Source organism: Radiomyces spectabilis, assembly GCF_025331425.1.
Source record: "Radiomyces spectabilis strain NRRL 2753 chromosome Unknown BYT42scaffold_1, whole genome shotgun sequence".
NCBI classification, from domain to species: domain Eukaryota; kingdom Fungi; phylum Mucoromycota; class Mucoromycetes; order Mucorales; family Radiomycetaceae; genus Radiomyces; species Radiomyces spectabilis.
The window spans coordinates 207724-223458 of NW_026251926.1; the positions used below are offsets into that span (position 1 = coordinate 207724).

At 44.5% G+C, this 15735-nt stretch overlaps 5 protein-coding genes and 1 non-coding gene across 6 annotated transcripts; 4 read left to right on the forward strand and 2 right to left on the reverse strand.

Moving 5' to 3' along the window:
* The first annotated feature begins 515 nt into the window (after nucleotides 1–515).
* On the forward strand, nucleotides 516–3836 carry BYT42DRAFT_550699 (uncharacterized protein). The gene is made up of 9 exons (XM_051566170.1): nucleotides 516–691; nucleotides 752–818; nucleotides 880–1877; nucleotides 1944–2324; nucleotides 2386–2463; nucleotides 2536–2781; nucleotides 2840–3067; nucleotides 3129–3164; nucleotides 3223–3836. The coding sequence occupies exons 1-9, from the start codon at nucleotides 602–604 to the stop codon at nucleotides 3607–3609; spliced, it is 2511 nt and encodes an 836-aa protein (XP_051427869.1). The 5' UTR covers nucleotides 516–601; the 3' UTR covers nucleotides 3610–3836.
* Nucleotides 3837–5481: 1645 nt separating this feature from the next.
* BYT42DRAFT_541628 (uncharacterized protein) lies at nucleotides 5482–6045 on the reverse strand (the record flags this gene model as incomplete). Its single annotated transcript, XM_051565562.1, has 2 exons — nucleotides 5482–5702; nucleotides 5889–6045. 2 exons carry the CDS (start codon nucleotides 6043–6045, stop codon nucleotides 5482–5484), a joined length of 378 nt encoding a protein of 125 aa, XP_051427870.1.
* A 1293-nt stretch (nucleotides 6046–7338) lies between these two features.
* Nucleotides 7339–7410, reverse strand: BYT42DRAFT_t18. Its single transcript has one exon. It is a non-coding gene; the product is annotated as a tRNA-Glu (tRNA).
* A 132-nt stretch (nucleotides 7411–7542) lies between these two features.
* Nucleotides 7543–10038, forward strand: BYT42DRAFT_550701 (P-loop containing nucleoside triphosphate hydrolase protein). The gene is made up of 11 exons (XM_051566171.1): nucleotides 7543–7848; nucleotides 7905–7951; nucleotides 8018–8123; nucleotides 8190–8323; nucleotides 8396–8452; nucleotides 8520–8715; nucleotides 8789–8913; nucleotides 8983–9177; nucleotides 9253–9384; nucleotides 9446–9560; nucleotides 9655–10038. Exons 1-11 carry the CDS (start codon nucleotides 7782–7784, stop codon nucleotides 9936–9938), a joined length of 1458 nt encoding a protein of 485 aa, XP_051427871.1. The 5' UTR covers nucleotides 7543–7781; the 3' UTR covers nucleotides 9939–10038.
* Nucleotides 10039–10504: 466 nt separating this feature from the next.
* BYT42DRAFT_601036 (uncharacterized protein) lies at nucleotides 10505–13912 on the forward strand. Its single transcript, XM_051571015.1, has 8 exons — nucleotides 10505–10694; nucleotides 10788–11249; nucleotides 11317–11469; nucleotides 11531–11596; nucleotides 11658–11686; nucleotides 11755–11907; nucleotides 11979–12444; nucleotides 12513–13912. Exons 2-8 carry the CDS (start codon nucleotides 10859–10861, stop codon nucleotides 13829–13831), a joined length of 2577 nt encoding a protein of 858 aa, XP_051427872.1. The 5' UTR covers nucleotides 10505–10694; nucleotides 10788–10858; the 3' UTR covers nucleotides 13832–13912.
* Nucleotides 13913–14153: 241 nt separating this feature from the next.
* Nucleotides 14154–15727, forward strand: BYT42DRAFT_591177 (P-loop containing nucleoside triphosphate hydrolase protein; the record flags this gene model as incomplete). Its single annotated transcript, XM_051570524.1, has 4 exons — nucleotides 14154–14237; nucleotides 14302–14519; nucleotides 14597–14983; nucleotides 15046–15727. The coding sequence occupies 4 exons, from the start codon at nucleotides 14154–14156 to the stop codon at nucleotides 15725–15727; spliced, it is 1371 nt and encodes a 456-aa protein (XP_051427873.1).
* Between the last annotated feature and the right edge of the window lie 8 nt (nucleotides 15728–15735).

The following is a 15735-nucleotide window of genomic DNA, read 5'->3' on the forward strand; positions in this document are numbered from 1 at the left end:
AATGCTTAGATAATGTTGCACTGAGGAATATCCCGAGTGTCCCTTTTACTTGAGACATGAAATGTTTATTACTCATTTACTCCGAAACTTTTATGCGCTTTTCTACCTTTTCCAGCTTTATATAGTTTTATTATACATTCTTATTTTATCTATATCATGCTATGAGCTCTACTTTATCAAAGCATGCTTATGCGCGGAAATAGCAGTAAATGAGGAATAATATGAATAAAAATGAAATGTGCAGTTAAGCATTTTATTACATGGTGATCCTGTTACTGTGTGTTTGATACAGACGATTATGGTTTTCTTGGATACAGAACAGTTTCTGTTCCTAACTTGTTCAAGTCTTTGACTTGATGATGTAATGTGGAATTTGGGCAAGTCTTCGGCTTCTTCGGCTCTGAAAATGTTATACCAGTCCTTTTCTCTGCATTGATGATGGCTGGGTCACCAGACCAATGAAATTTTTCCTGCCACCCTTTGAAATGAAAATTCTCGGTTTGGGTTGTCGATTCTCCGCTTCTTCTCCTGCTCGGTGACACAGAATTTCATGAAATCCTCCTGCAAATTATCCACAGATAGATTGTGACAGTAATTGAACATGATTTCCCGGGATGTTAACGGATCCATTCAACCATCATCGTTGACTGCACCGACAAATACTGCATCTGTGAGACCGGGGAAACTACGGGTACGTGGTGTCTATTACAACGACTTGTGATCGGCTGATGAACGTCAAACATCGTTGTAGATTGAAATCCTTAGCTGCTTTCTCAACATTCCTGTGAAAAAGCCCTACGTTGTTATTACACTTGGAGGTAGGTTAAAAGTTATTGGTAAAAAATGAATAATATAATTGATTTTCAATTGTTCGGCAAGACCAACAATATCACACTTCCATATCCGAGGATGCCGAGGGTCGCTGGAATGAAAGTTTTGAATTATCCGTGAGCTTTCATGCTCAGCTTTTCGATACCATTCAATTGGATATTTATGATCATTTTATGGTGTTGTCTGACAAGCATGTTGGCCGCTGCGAAATCCGGTTGTCCACGCTTCAGCACATGCCAGAAAGCTATGTCAGCTACTACGAAGTGTGGGAGAAGAAGCTGTGCGTGGGTGGCAGTTCCAATGTCCCTGGTAAAAGGACTCGGATCACCAATTGTGGAGCCCTGCAAGCCAAGATAACCTATCGCTATCGCAATGCCGAGAAAGCGCCAGCTGCAATTCGTGAAACGAATGAGGAAAATCATCAACCACGCCGTCTCGCTGATCTGCCGAAACCAAAAAGCAATGAACTGAAGAGCACCAACCTCGTCAATGAACAACAACTTGCCGAAGAGTTTAAGCGACATTTAAGATTTCAACGCGAACGGCGGTCCACCAGCTCGAGATTTCAAAAGTTTGAAGAAGAATATCGAAAAGCAAAGGAACCATTAGCGGACACGATGGATTATCCCGACGATAGCGATACCGAGGACGAGCAGGACGACGATGATGTTCGTCCATTAACATTGACGAAGCAAAGTGCAAAAGCAAACTATGATCAATCACAGCGAAACAAAGTGACCCACCCCCCCGAAATGAAAGACGCCAAAGAACGACCTAAAAATCGCAAATTTGGTTCAATTTTTCAAGGCTCCAAGTCTTCTTCCATGAACACGTCTCGCTCAGTTACTCAGAGTCCCAAATTGGAAGCGCATGAAATCGATCCACTGGGGACGTCCAACGAAACTGTCATGAACACGCTGACTACCCTGTCCGATGATGACCAGACCTTGAAAGCGTATCCAGTACTAAAAGCCATTGGGGCTTGGACCATGAATAAGGAAACAAATCAAGTACTTCACACTGTTGGCAAATTATTGGCTGCATTTGTAAGACACTGACCGATAGATAAATTAACTCAATGACCTAACCAATCTGATACCCCGTTTTTTTAGGGTCAGGGGTTCGAACTGACCAATATGCAGGTGCTTGTCGGGTTCAATGTGCTGCAAAAGTTTTATCAAGAGATTCCGCGTGAACGCACATGGGACGTGGTAGAGGAATTGTCTGAAATCGACTTGGCAGCTTATTTCTGGAAATTTTCTGTGGCGTCGTATGGTTGGAAAGGTCTGAACTTTATCGGCCAAGGCAACGGCTACATCACAGATGCGGTGCGGAGTCATTCGGATGCATTATCGATTATCCAATATCTATCCATACCGAAAGATGATCTTTTGGCCTATGAGTTCAGAACTGCCGAAGCATTTCGACCCAGTTATTTTATTGCTCACGACCGCCATACCAATGCAATTGTGCTATCGATTCGGGGGACCATGGTAAGAGCTTACATGACCTGCAGCAAAATATCCTGGAATGTCCATCTAATTAATCCGTCAGAGTGTATTCGATACTTTGACTGACCTTGTATGTGAATATGAACCATGGCGTGGTGGACTTGTACATAAAGGCATGAAGGTAATGACTCTAAATGTCCTCATATGGCCTACCCCATGCTTACCTGCTTACTCTTTTGAATTCTCCTATTAGTCTTCAGCGCTTTGGTTTTTCCGCCATGTAGCACCACAACTAGTAGTTTACTGCAATGAGCATGGCGCGAGTGCTCTTTACATTTTGGGTCACAGTCTCGGTGCTGGCACCGCGGCTATTCTGACCATCATGCTATTGGATTACGTAAATGAATTTCGAAATGATACGACTGAAGAGTTTACTCTTCGATCGTTTGGGTATGCTCCGGCTTGTGCCATGAGCCTGGATCTGGCGACGAAATACAAGGTAGGTTATGACGACGGAGCATTTTTGAGCTTGAAAAGCTGTTAACAAGAATTTGCAGGACCACATTCAATCAATTGTGTTTGGAGATGATATTGTGAGCAAGCTCAGTTACGGATCGATGATGGATTTAAAGGATCTTATTATGGCAAGCGCTGACGCTGCTCAGCAGCTCAAGATTGGTCAGCTGCTGTGGGCAGGCAAAACGCAAAAGGATCGCTGGGATGCAGCGTTCGACAGGATACGGGAGGTACGGAGGCGATGTTTAGATACATTATCCAATCCAAAGGTAAATCTCTCGCATTTTGCTGTCATACTATGATAACCAAGTATTTACACCTGGACTTTAGCTTTACGTTGCTGGAAGTATCTATCAATTTTGGCTGGTATGACGACACATCATTGTGCTGCAAATCAATATGCTAATTTGTGATTTTTGAACAGGATCCTACCGCCAACAATCCAACACGAATAGTGGTTGAAAAAACAGAAGCTACTCGGGTTTCAAGCGAGATTATCCTTCGAAAGTCCATCATCTTTGATCATTTGCCGACCAACTTTGATTTGGCGTTTCGGCGGGCACGTGAAGCTCTCATGGTGGAAGGCGCACTAGGCAAATCCGACCAGCGAAAACCATCGGGTGTGCTGGACAAACCATCCTCACAAAGGGAAGAAGAACAATACATTGATCCTCGGTTACAGAAACCATACAATGATGACAGCAACGACCCCAATAACGACCACTCTAATATCTCAACCACTGCTCTTTGGGACGCCATTGCAGGACTTCGGCCCACCAATAGACAAGATAATTCAATGAAACATCCATAGTAACCACCTCACTAATAGCCTTATTTTTTAATTATACCCGTTGCTGTGTTTGCTGCAAAAACGACACCACTTTCTCATTTTTCAGCAGTCAAATGCTTGGTTTGATCCTATCTGTTGCCCATTTACGTTATAAAGATATATTTGTACGTGAATGCATACATTTGCGGGCTTTGTTACTCGAATCTGGTTATGCTTACCGTAACACGATAAAATTTGGACTGTTGGAGCGATGCTGACCTATATGCTCATAACCATCTTGAAAAAAAAAAAAAAAAAAAAAAAATTTCAATGGCTCTCTTGGTCATGAGTACTAAAAGTTTTTTATCATAAGAGACTGAAAAATCGAAAACCATCAAAAGAAAATCAATCGGATTCGGCTTCATCGCAAATCAGCCTAGAAACTGCATCCGCGGGATTATCTTTGCCCTTGCGATAACGAATATTGAAATCGTACTCCACCAAACAGGCGGCCCAACCTGAGAGCTTTTGGGGTCGTTTTGCTCAGCTTGAAGATGGACGTAAGGCTAGAATGATCGGTGAAGTCCCTTCAAATAATGGCGGAAATGATTGACACCCCAGACCATACCAAGAGCTTCCAAATGGGTAGGCGCATAACTCTTCTCGCTGCCACGCAGACTTCTGGACGCATACGCCACCACATATTCGTTTTCTAAGGTCTTCGCATCTTCAGCTTGCGACAGCACCGCACCCAAACCGAAAGTACTCGCATCCGTGGATAACACCTGCACCTTCTTCTTATCCGGAACACCAACAGAGGAAATTTCGTAAGGACTTCAATAAATTTGCGAAAAGCTTCTTCTTTGCGCCTCCCAAACGAATCTTGTATCCTTCCTCAACAACCTTGTTAACGGCTCCGCAATCGTAGCATAACCTTCGACGAAACGCCGGTAGTAGCCAGTCAACCCAAGGAAAGAACGGACATCATCGCAATTGCCGGAGTAGGAAACTTCTTCACCTTCGAGACATTATGATCGCCTGGGCGCACTCCATCGACCGTCACCGTATGTCCAGATACTCGACACTTTGCTGGCCAAAATGACACTTCTTCCTCTTCAGCCGCAGATTCAATCCTTCGCACGCTTCAAAAAGCAACGCCAGGTGTCGCTTCTGCTCTTCCAACGTATTTCAAGACGCCCAGACATCGTCCAAAAAGATAACCAGAAACTTGCCCAAGTACTCGGCCAAAATAGACTGCATCATACGCTGATACCCGCCAATCGCCGTAGAGATACCAAGTATAGAACACTGAACTGGAAAATTCCTCTCTTCGTCATAAAACCGGTACGTTCAGAATGTTCAGGATTCAGGGCCAACTGATGATAACCGGAAGTACAATCCAAACTGGAGAAATATTTAGCACCACCCATCATATCCACAGGTCGCCAATATGAGGCAGAGGATAAGCGTCTTGCTTGAGCATCTTGTTCAAGCCACGGTAACCGCTAACCAGACGCATCGTTACAATAGGTCTTCTCTTCTTCAGAAAAAAAAAACCTAAAATAAATTGTAAAAATGAGATCCCCCATCGGGGAGTCGAACCGATAATACGTTTAGTGGTGCGTTGTCAGTCCGAGGTACTGGTTGTTGAAAAAGAAAAACCCAAGAAGAAAAAATAAAACACTGTCTGCGTGCTACAAAAGAATAAGGCCTATGACGGATGAGCTAACAGTTGGAAATTAAATGCTCATAAACAAGAAATAAACCTTGAAGACCGAAGCTACTGCAGATCGTATCGGTTTAATGGCAGTAGGGAGTGATGTTCATGTTGGGAACATAGGCACGTCGTTGTCACGGAGTCTTCTTCAGCTCTCCACCATTGTGCGGCCAAGCCTTTGAAATGCATCGAAGCAATCAAATCGCCTCTTCGTCCGGCCTTTCGGTGACCTTCTTGAAGTTGTTCATTTGCTTCAACCAACCCAGCGGATCAGCATTCTGTGTTCCATCAAAGATTCTGGGCTCGCCAGAAATTTCGTGAGGTAAGACTTGCCCATATTCCTCGGCACGACCTCCAGTCCTTCTGGACCCGTCGGAGGACTTGCTTTGCGGCACCAAGTAGTCCATTTTGCTCCAACCTTGTCATATGCGTTCTGCGTATTTATCCGAGCGGCTTTTGTTAGAAATGCTTGAGTGTTAACTCGAGCTTTCGTACATTTACGGTTATGTCGCAAGGTCCACGGACAGAGTTGTCAAAACCAGACAAGCGTAGTTGATCACTGTTGGACACCAAACTGAACCAAAACAAACCGCCACCTCCTTACTGATTACCAAGACGCTTGCGCCAGAGTCGATCAGGACCTCAAAAACGATGCACACGGGTGCACGAAAGGGTTTGCGCTTTTTCATCGATTGAAAATCGTAAGGATAATTGTATTCGGTATCGTCGCTGTCATAACCTTCGGAAATTGGAACTGGCATCATATGAATGATCCGAAAAATCATCATCAGGTATAAATACTCGGGCACGACGGTCTTCTCGTCACTATCATCGTCAGGGTCTAGGGCAACTCGAGAGAGCACTTCTGGTACTACCTGCTGCTTGCCTGGGCGATACTGAATATCCGAGTCATAAAGCTCCAGCTCGTTGATCCAGCGTACTAGCCTGCGAATTGGTGTCTTTTGAGAACGTAAATATCAAAATTGCAGGTGGTGATTCTGAGCCGTGACTACAACATCCAAAATTGGTTACCTGCTTGAGAACTTTATCCACCATCCCAAAGTTCCAAGCGAAGCTAATGACTCGAGATGAGAGGGGATCGGCGTTGACCGTGTACATGCTTGGGGATTGTTGAAGCGTGCAATACTGACAAGGCGATCTGAGCGTATTTAATTTTTGTTCGCCAAAACTTTCTCCACCAAAATATGATACGTGGTGTTGAAGATCTTGTCATGTCGATCAGATGGAGCTTTTTTGATTCAAGATTTTTGGCAGAACCGGAGAACGTGATGAATATCTTCGATTTTCGTAACATGCATGATCCATGCAATTTTCCCCGTTGACACTGTAGGTGCTCTTGGCACAAGAGAAAGATAATATTGCACAGACTTCATGGTACGATCGATAGGTGCAGCGCCAAGAGAGCTTTCATGTGGTGCATGCAAAAATATAGTGCCATTTTTAGGCTATCCGCTGGTTAATGTTCTACGGCCGCATAGGAGGAAAAAGTGCAAGATAAACGACGAGAGTAACGATAAAATGACGTTGTTCACCCGTAAAAGTCGTGAGCGATTTACAGTATTTTTTGTCTCAATTTCAGCAGATATACGATTATCGTTTTTCTGAGTTGAGTGTCGTCTATTCTGGATAGGTTTTTGACTAAGGACAACATAATAACCGAATCGGAGGATTATTGTCTCATAAAAGTACCTGAGGATGACAAATTTTTTCATATTATTTTCTTCCAGTGGGCCTCTTCCCTTTATATATTCCCGCATGCTTTTCTTTAAAGCCATCTGCATTTCGATCCAATGCGAACAATAGTCTGCAACGGACGCGTGGTTCATACACCTTTAATAGTAAAAAGCTTTTACTTTATCATTATAGATCAGGATTAAAATCTGGACCGTTGGAGCGATGCTGACATTTATGCGGATGGCGAAAAATCAATCCAAATAAAGGCTCTCTCGATCATGAGTACTGCGAACAGAAGTCAGTAACTGCAGGCTTTTTTTCACCAGAAAAATAAAATAAAATAAGTAGCAAAAAAGAAATTCCCCATCGGGGAGTCGAACCCCGGCCGTCTCGGTGAAAGCGAGAAATCCTAACCGCTGGACCAATGAGGAATTGATGATATTTTATGCATAAAGTGTTTAACGACTGCATGCTGCGCGGACCGGACATCGGGTTTTTGTCGATATATTCCGTCGCGTTTCCGGCGTTCGAGTAATTTGTCCGGGGTTCCTAGCGCACTGCCTCTGCCATTGCCTGATCTGGGGTTGCCGAAAAAAAAAAGAGTCGATTCGCGATCGTTTTTGTTGCCGAAATTAGAGGGTCATGGCTGTGATCAACGATTATGTGACACGCTGCTACGGAGAAGAAGGAGCGAGGTATTTCTCTTGACAGCAAATTGGCCAGAAGATGGAAGACCAACGCGTGTGAACTTAGGTTGGTGCAGTTGTTTCGACTTGCCTTTGGTGACGATGCCGTTCCTGGAATGGATCCACTGATCTCAGAAGAATATGCGGTCAATACCGTGCTCTTAAGTGGCGATGCAGGCACAGGTGGGTGTTTGCTCGATTCTGTCGGTTGGAACGGTTCTATTGATTTGGTTCCAAAGGAAAATCGACTGTGCTAAAGATGCTGGCGGAAAACCATGGAGTTGCTGTATGAATGTTGGTTGCTCGTATAATAGCTTCTTTTATAATTGACTTGTGTACTTTATTGCTGTAGATATTTCAAGTAATGGTGGGTGATTTGGCAGCGGATTATGACGGAAGAGTTGGCAAAGGGCTTCAGACGACTGTATGGCAAGCGGTGAGTTTTCCGAAAAGTCTGAGTAAGTAGTGCAGATCACGATAGATCGACCGGTGCAGAAGAATAGGACTGACCAAGATAATTTTAGTTATATTGGAAGACGTAGATTTGTTTTTCCCGACCAATGCTGAATCGGAAAATGCGCCACTCATGACGATACTGCGCACAAGCTTGGAACTTATGTCTCGTCAACGTCAGTCCAATATCTCGAGAACTGTTTTGGTATGTAGTTCACCACTTTTTACAAAATTTCATATGAATGAGCTCGTTTCAATTAACTGATTTAAATGGTAGGCAGGAACTTCCCGAAAAGTGGGTTCCATAGCCACAGATTTTCGGCACCTTTTCGAGGCACGTATACTTTTTGGATACGAAAATGTGGAATGCAAGCGAATAATGACATTGAATGAATGTGCAGGACAAGATTCGTTTGCAGATCCCGACACCGGCGGAAAGACAGAGCATCCTACAATACCTTGCTTCTGGCTTGAAAGTGGAATCCACGATCAATTGGGACGAGAAAGCGGCTAAAGCACATGCATTTGTGGCGGCAGATTTGGCTCAATGGTGCCGACTCGCTGAAGAGAAAGCACTTCAGGAACGATCAAGCAAAAGTACGTCGATATATGTAGCACTGATATGACGCAAGAAGAAGAGCGATATTCACTCTTCTTTTTGTTTGCTTAGTTTTATCGCGTCACTTTGAGGAAACCTTTGATAATGTTCGACTGAGCAGTTTGCAAGAAATGACAATGGCAGAAAAGCCGGAAATTACGAGGTGGGATGATATTGGAGGATTGACTCACGCAAAGGTACGCGCTTACGCATTGTTAATTTCTGATAAACGGTCCACTAATTCTTTTTTTTTTCTTTGTGCAAAGCACGCACTTGAGGAATCGGCTGTATGGATTTACAAGCACGCTGATGCGTACAAACGACTAGGTATCCGACCATCGAAAGGGGTTCTTTTATACGGCCCACCAGGTACCGGTAAGACCATGTTGGCCAAAGCAGTGGCTACCGAGTCATCAGCGAATTTTCTGGCGGTGAGCATCCCTGATCTTGTCAAAGGGGAGGTAAAGTATTTAAAGTATTAATTTGGTACTGCTGATGTATCATGGTCCTGCTGTGTACTAACAGATAGGATGTAGGTGGGAGAATCCGAGAAAGCAGTTGCCAAGATCTTTGAGACCGCCATCCGTTGCAGTCCGTGCGTTATTTTTTTGGACGAGCTGGAAGCTGTGTTTGCTACGCGTGAAAGTAGTGGCGATGTAGGGAGAAAGGTAAGCAGAAAACCATTTTAGGGGCCCTTAAAAACAAAACTCAAAAATTGGTACGCTCTAGTTAATCTCACAATTCCTGATCGAAATGGATCATTTGGATAAATTGGACCAAAGTGTTATCCTGTTGGGAGCCACCAATCATTTGGATGCGATTGATAAATCTATTTTACGACCAGGTATAAAATGGGTTGGATCAAGGTGGGGGGGGGGGAAGGGGGGAGTTTGGCGCATAAAAAGAGACGCTGACCGTCGTGTATTCAAACACAATAGGACGATTAGACCGGTTGGTGTATGTGGGTGCTCCGGATGAAGCGGAACGTTTAGAAATTCTGCGCGTGCTCAGTGAAAAGACGCGAGTATCGGCAAATGTGGATCTAGCGGATGTGGCCAAAAGAACTTTAGGTTATACAGGAGCGGATCTCAAGGCTGTGATAAGGAAAGCGGGTCTCTCTGCTCTGAAGCGACGCCACAACTCTCATCAAGGCACCGCTCTCTGTATCGATCAGCAAGACATTGAAGCATCTTTAGCCGTCATTGAACCATCCATGTCATAATTTTGTTCTCTTTTTTTCCAAACCGCATACCCATACCAGTAAACTAATTGTCATTCTCTCATAATATATTCGCATCATAGGCTGAATGCTTGTGCCCGTTCTTGATGCCCTTAATGTTTTTTTTTCTCTTTTTCTTCTCGAAGATAGACTGACTAGGCATGTCGCAAACACCCTTCTATAGAAAGTTTTAGCAAAGAGAAAGCTATTGTTCATCAAATTAAGCTGACGATTAGTGTATGCTCGAATAATGAGCCAGAGAGAGGAAATCCACGTAGTGAATCATGCCCCTCCCCCCCCCAACAAGAAAATGTCAGCTATGAGCTACTTTTATCGAATGGAAGGCAATCATTGATGATATCATTCACTGTAGACATAGATAGTGGTGCATGAACAAGACAAGCCTGCGTATTTCCACAAAAGAACTATACTATGCAATTGTTTTTCGATTAAGATGATACTTGGAAAAAAGACGATGTGAATGATGGCTGGATATATGCGTGTGGCTGCCATTGATGCTAAAGCTATGGTTTTTTTGACAGAGAAAATTTCAATCCCCGCCGTAGGTGTGCCCCTCTAGCTTTTATTTTGTGTTTTTTCGCTTCTCCTCCTATCAAGCTAATCTACGAGAGAATCACTGCAGAATCCTTGGCCGAACACGAGAATAATTCAATCTAGACAAACGTTTGCATTCTTTCATTTCACGCGCGTCCCAATCGAAGCCTTTCTTATTTTTGTCGGACACGCTCAGTAGCTCTTGTAAATATTCGTCGTGCACATAAAAGAAAGAGTAAAAAGACGGGGATAAGCATTATTGACTTACCTTGGACATGTACTGTTGTGGTTCCGTAGGATCCTCGTTTGACCGCTTACATCGACGAACACAATCCTTGTTTTCAGCAGTTCTTGCGTAGTCCAAAGTCATGGATCCCAATTTATTTCAATCAATGCAGCAAGGCATGCCGCCTACTAGCCAACAGACACCCCCCAATTCTCGTATGATGATGTCTTTTCCGCACCAGACATCCGTGCCTCCCAATATGGACTCTTACGGTCTCACCAATTCGCCCATGGCAGCACAGTACATGAACAGTCCCAACGTACGAGCAAACATGCAATACACCCAGAACGAGTACGGGCAACTGCAACAAACCGCTTTAGCGAACATGAGCCCATTCGGAAGTCCACAAATGATGGGTGCCATGCCCCAATCAGCGGCGGCCATGGGCCACTTACCACAGCAGCAACAATACCTTCGTCAGGCCACGCATCCACAAAACGTATACTCTCCGCACAACATGATGGCATCACAAGGTAAGATACAGTCGCTTTGATTTTTGTACAATCCATTTCCACCGTCACTCACTGGTTTGCCGAACAGCTGCCGTATTACAAGCTCAATTACAGCAAAACAGAGGAATGTATACCGGAACAAACGATATGTCACCGCAATCAATGATGTTCCAACAACAACAACAACAACAGCAGCAGCAACAACAGCAACAACAACAAGCTGCAATGGCAATGAATCGAGGTACACTTTTTATCACGCTATTCATGACATGGGGAATAAAACGATCTAATCCACGCAACAGCTAAACAATCCCCGAATCAATCCCCCGTCATCGCAAATAGCCCGGCAATTAAAAGGGCAAGAACAGGTATATATCATACTATAGCAAACTTTTTCAAGCGTACTCTGTATTAATCATATTTCACTAGGATCTCCCATGGCGGCTTCTCCACAAATTGTAAGTGTATCCGAGTTTTCTCACTTTATAGCAATTTTACCAATCGATGTCGATCTTGTTTATGACAGAGCCGAATTATACCTTCGCAAGCCAATAATCGATATATGCAACAAATGAACGCACAGCAGCAGCAGCAACAGGGGATGATGCCCGGTGAGGTCGGCAACACTTCACCATCTATGCGATCCATGGATCAGTCGCCTTATCATGCATCGCGAAATGTATGGAGAAACTATTTCTTTCAATCCATTTTATTGTCTTACTGACACAATGTTTTTTAATACCCTTTCAGGAAGGAGAATTGAAAGACAGTCAAGGACAAGCAAGTAACAACGCGTCGCCTAGTTACATGCATCATCCTTCGTCTCCCGTCGCCAAGCGATCCGCAACGCCTGCCAGTGGAAACGCTACCCCTATTCAGAAACACAGATCACTCGCTGAAGCTCAGCATCAACACGAATCGAGACCGGACGAACGACAGACGCCGCCCCAGGAACCCATGACCACAAGCACGCCTCACAGCCAAGGCCATATGACCCCCGGAGGCGGTACACCGTTATCGCCTGCACATTCGGCCGCCCATATGAATCACACTGCCTCGCCTGCTACATCGGATAAGACCTCGGGTCCATCCGTAAAACCATCTTTGGTAACCTACATACCCAAGACACGTAATGTGGATACTTACGGCGGAATCGATCTCAAATATTTCGATAAATTCGAGATCAAGCCCTCCATCCCTCATCTTGGTGAACTAGGTAAGCCTGTGACTATGCTAATCCATCTTCGGAAAAATGCTCAACGGTACAAATCGCTTTTCTGGTAGGCACGGTGGATATTCATGCACTGTTGATGTCTCTGAAATCGGGCATGAAGATGGAGATTGCGACAGCCCTGAATGCGTTGACTGTGTTGACCGTCCAGCAACCGAATTTGATTCTTGTGCAATGCGACGATCTGCTCGATGTGCTGTTGGATTTCATAGAAAACGATATATTTGGAGCAGACGAATGCAGTGAAGAAAATGTAGTGGCAGCCGGTGAAAAACGAAAACCCGAGTCGCAGGAGGATGGGGTAGACCTATCCTATACGGAGCTTTTTGATATGTCGCTTGATGAAATGAAGAGCTTAATCCCGAATCTGGAAAACACCATGTCGGATCTGTGGACATCGAAGCGCGAAAGATGTTTGTGCATATTCAACTTGCTGCGAAACTTGTCTTTTATGAACGTCAACGTCGAGTATCTTGCGAAACATGCTCGATTGATTCAAGTCCTCGTGCGCGTGATTGACAGCACGCAGCAAATTACGGATGAAGAGCGTCAAACAAGTGCCATGAGCACCAGCATTCGTTGTGTCAATGTACGAAGGATGGATACACTCGATTTCCGAAAGAGCATTCTCATCATTTTATCGAATATTTCCACTTTATTAACATTGAGCGACGCGGAGATGGCAAATACGGTAGTCCAGATTTGTCATGATTTCTTAGCAAATGGACGGGATACCTACTACTCGTCGCTGGCGATCGAGACATGGACAAAGATCACTGTAAATTACGACAACCGAGCGATATTTGCCTCGCTGGCCAATCGAAAAAGACCGCACCATGCCGACCAAGACGCGTTTACAACCATTGAGGAAATTTGGGGCGAGTTGGCATGTGTGATCCGACGTGAATTCTTTACGTTTGACGGTCGTATTACGCCTGTGGGCAGCACCAATCAATTAGCAACACTAGAATTGTCGCTGATGGGACTCTACAATATTGTGATTATTGCGGACACGGATACACTCAAGGACCGATTAATCAAACGCGACAGAACGGTGGTGATGATGATCTTACGACTGTGCGTGGCGTACGGCGAACTGGGCGAACAAAACTACAGTGTTGTGACTAGACGAGGCATGGAATTGATCCGTTCACTGATCTATGGAGGAGAAGGAGCACGACGACGATCCAAGCGTCACCAAACCAAAAGCGATGACGACCATGAATCCAAAGTTGCAGCAGAGCGGGCCAATCAAATTCTTGATATAACCACGGTACGCGAAAAGCTCATGCTTGCCATGGTCAAACCTACGACGGACCCTATCATGTTACGGGATCTGTCGGATTTACTGGCACTAGTGGAATGCTCATGAGCAAAATAATAAGACGTTTGGTGGATTGTTCTAGTTGTTACTTTTTTCTTCTTTTTAAAAATTTAAATAAACCTTCTCTGCATATCATTTTGAATACTTCATCCTATCATCCCAGTACGTGTTGTGGCTGGTCCTGATCAGGGTGGCCACTCTCCTGCAGTGGTGCCTTGCACGGAGATTGAATTTGCGTTTCAGCAATCACTTTTTGGTGGCTTGACCGTCATCAGAGACGAATAAGATTCCTTGATTTTTTTTTTTTTTTTTAAATAGTCCTCTCCGCAGATCGGGTTTCTTGAGGAGTGATTAGTTTTTGTGTCCAACCATGCCTGAAGCCATGACGAAGCCTAGCGTTGATATGGAAGCGCTGTCCAAGAAAAAGCCCGAGGAAACCAGTTTTGCGGAATTGGTAACGTTGCCTGCGATTTTGAGATCCGTAAAGAAGTTATAATAACCCCATTGACTGTTTTTAGGGTATTTCCGAGGCTTTGTGCGAAGCTTGCGAAAAGCTCAATTTCAAGCATCCTACAGAGATTCAGAAAGAATCGATTCCTTGGGCTCTCGAAGGCCGTGATATCATTGGTCTTGCTCAGACTGGTTCTGGTAAAACTGCCGCATTTGCGCTTCCTATTATTCAGAGATTGTGGGATAATCCTCAGGCATTCTTTGCTTGTGTTATGGCCCCCACGAGGTGAGTGACGGTTTTGAAAGTCTTTGGAGATTCATTTACCCACCGCTGACTTACCTTTTTTTGTTTGTCTCCGTCAGAGAATTGGCTTACCAGATTGCCGAGACATTCGAAGCTTTGGGATCCGTCATTGGTGTGCGTTGTGCGGTGATTGTTGGTGGCATGGATATGATGACCCAGGCCATTGCGTTGTCCAAGCGACCTCACATTTTGGTATGCACGCCTGGTCGTCTTCAAGATCATTTAGAGAACACCAAAGGGTTCAGCTTGCGCACACTCAAATACTTGGTGATGGACGAAGCCGATCGTTTGTTAGATCTCGATTTCGGCCCCAAGATTGATCAGATTCTCAAAGTCATTCCCCGTGAACGCAATACGTTCCTTTTCTCTGCTACCATGACCACCAAAGTGGCCAAACTACAACGTGCAAGTTTGTCCAAACCTGTCAAAGTGGAAGTCGCTACAAAGTAAGTCGTACTCGATTTGACAAAAGAGACAGTTTTTACTTACAAGCACTTTTGTTCTGCAGATATTCTACCGTCAAAACATTGTTACAATACTATCTTTTCTTCCCATTGAAACACAAGGATTGCTACATGGTTTATCTGCTGAATGAACTTGCCGGCAACTCTACCATCATTTTTACCCGCACATGCAATGATACACAGAAAATCGCCATTATGCTGCGTAATCTTGGCTTTGCTGCCATTCCATTGCACGGTCAGTTGGCTCAGGCAAAGCGTTTGGGTGCATTGAACAAATTCAAAGCAGGAACACGCAACATTCTGGTGGCGACGGATGTGGCGAGTCGTGGTCTTGATATTCCAATGGTGGACGTTGTTATCAACTACGATGTGCCCCAGTCATCCAAAGATTACATTCATCGTGTCGGTCGTACCGCTCGAGCAGGCCGATCCGGCAAATCCTTGACGTTTGTCACACAGTATGATGTCGAATTGATTCAGCGTATTGAAAAGGATTTGGAACGAAAGTTGGATGGTTATCCTGTCGAGAAAGATCAAGTCATGATGTTGCAGGAACGTGTTAGCGAAGCACAGCGTATTGCGACGTTGGAACTGAAAGAGCGCGGTGGTGCACGAGGCAATTCGAAGCGCGGTCGAGGAGCTGATAACGACGACGACGACCAAGATCTCGAAGAAAAGAAAGATAATGGACAGAAAAAGCGCTTCAACAACAAGAAGAGACGTTAAATGCCCGT

Excerpts from the sequence above, each read along its gene's own strand:
- BYT42DRAFT_550699 (XM_051566170.1), top strand. The coding sequence starts at position 602 with ATGATTTCCCGGGATGTTAACGGATCCATTCAACCATCATCGTTGACT. Across the intron at positions 692-751 it reads TGAGACCGGGGAAACTACGG|ATTGAAATCCTTAGCTGCTT; the intron begins GTACGTGGTGTC and ends ACATCGTTGTAG. Across the intron at positions 2,782-2,839 it reads ATCTGGCGACGAAATACAAG|GACCACATTCAATCAATTGT; the intron begins GTAGGTTATGAC and ends AAGAATTTGCAG.
- BYT42DRAFT_550701 (XM_051566171.1), top strand. The coding sequence starts at position 7,782 with ATGGATCCACTGATCTCAGAAGAATATGCGGTCAATACCGTGCTCTTA. Across the intron at positions 8,324-8,395 it reads ATATCTCGAGAACTGTTTTG|GCAGGAACTTCCCGAAAAGT; the intron begins GTATGTAGTTCA and ends TTTAAATGGTAG. Across the intron at positions 9,385-9,445 it reads GTGGCGATGTAGGGAGAAAG|TTAATCTCACAATTCCTGAT; the intron begins GTAAGCAGAAAA and ends GGTACGCTCTAG.
- BYT42DRAFT_601036 (XM_051571015.1), top strand. The coding sequence starts at position 10,859 with ATGGATCCCAATTTATTTCAATCAATGCAGCAAGGCATGCCGCCTACT. Across the intron at positions 11,470-11,530 it reads TGCAATGGCAATGAATCGAG|CTAAACAATCCCCGAATCAA; the intron begins GTACACTTTTTA and ends TCCACGCAACAG. Across the intron at positions 11,597-11,657 it reads AATTAAAAGGGCAAGAACAG|GATCTCCCATGGCGGCTTCT; the intron begins GTATATATCATA and ends ATATTTCACTAG.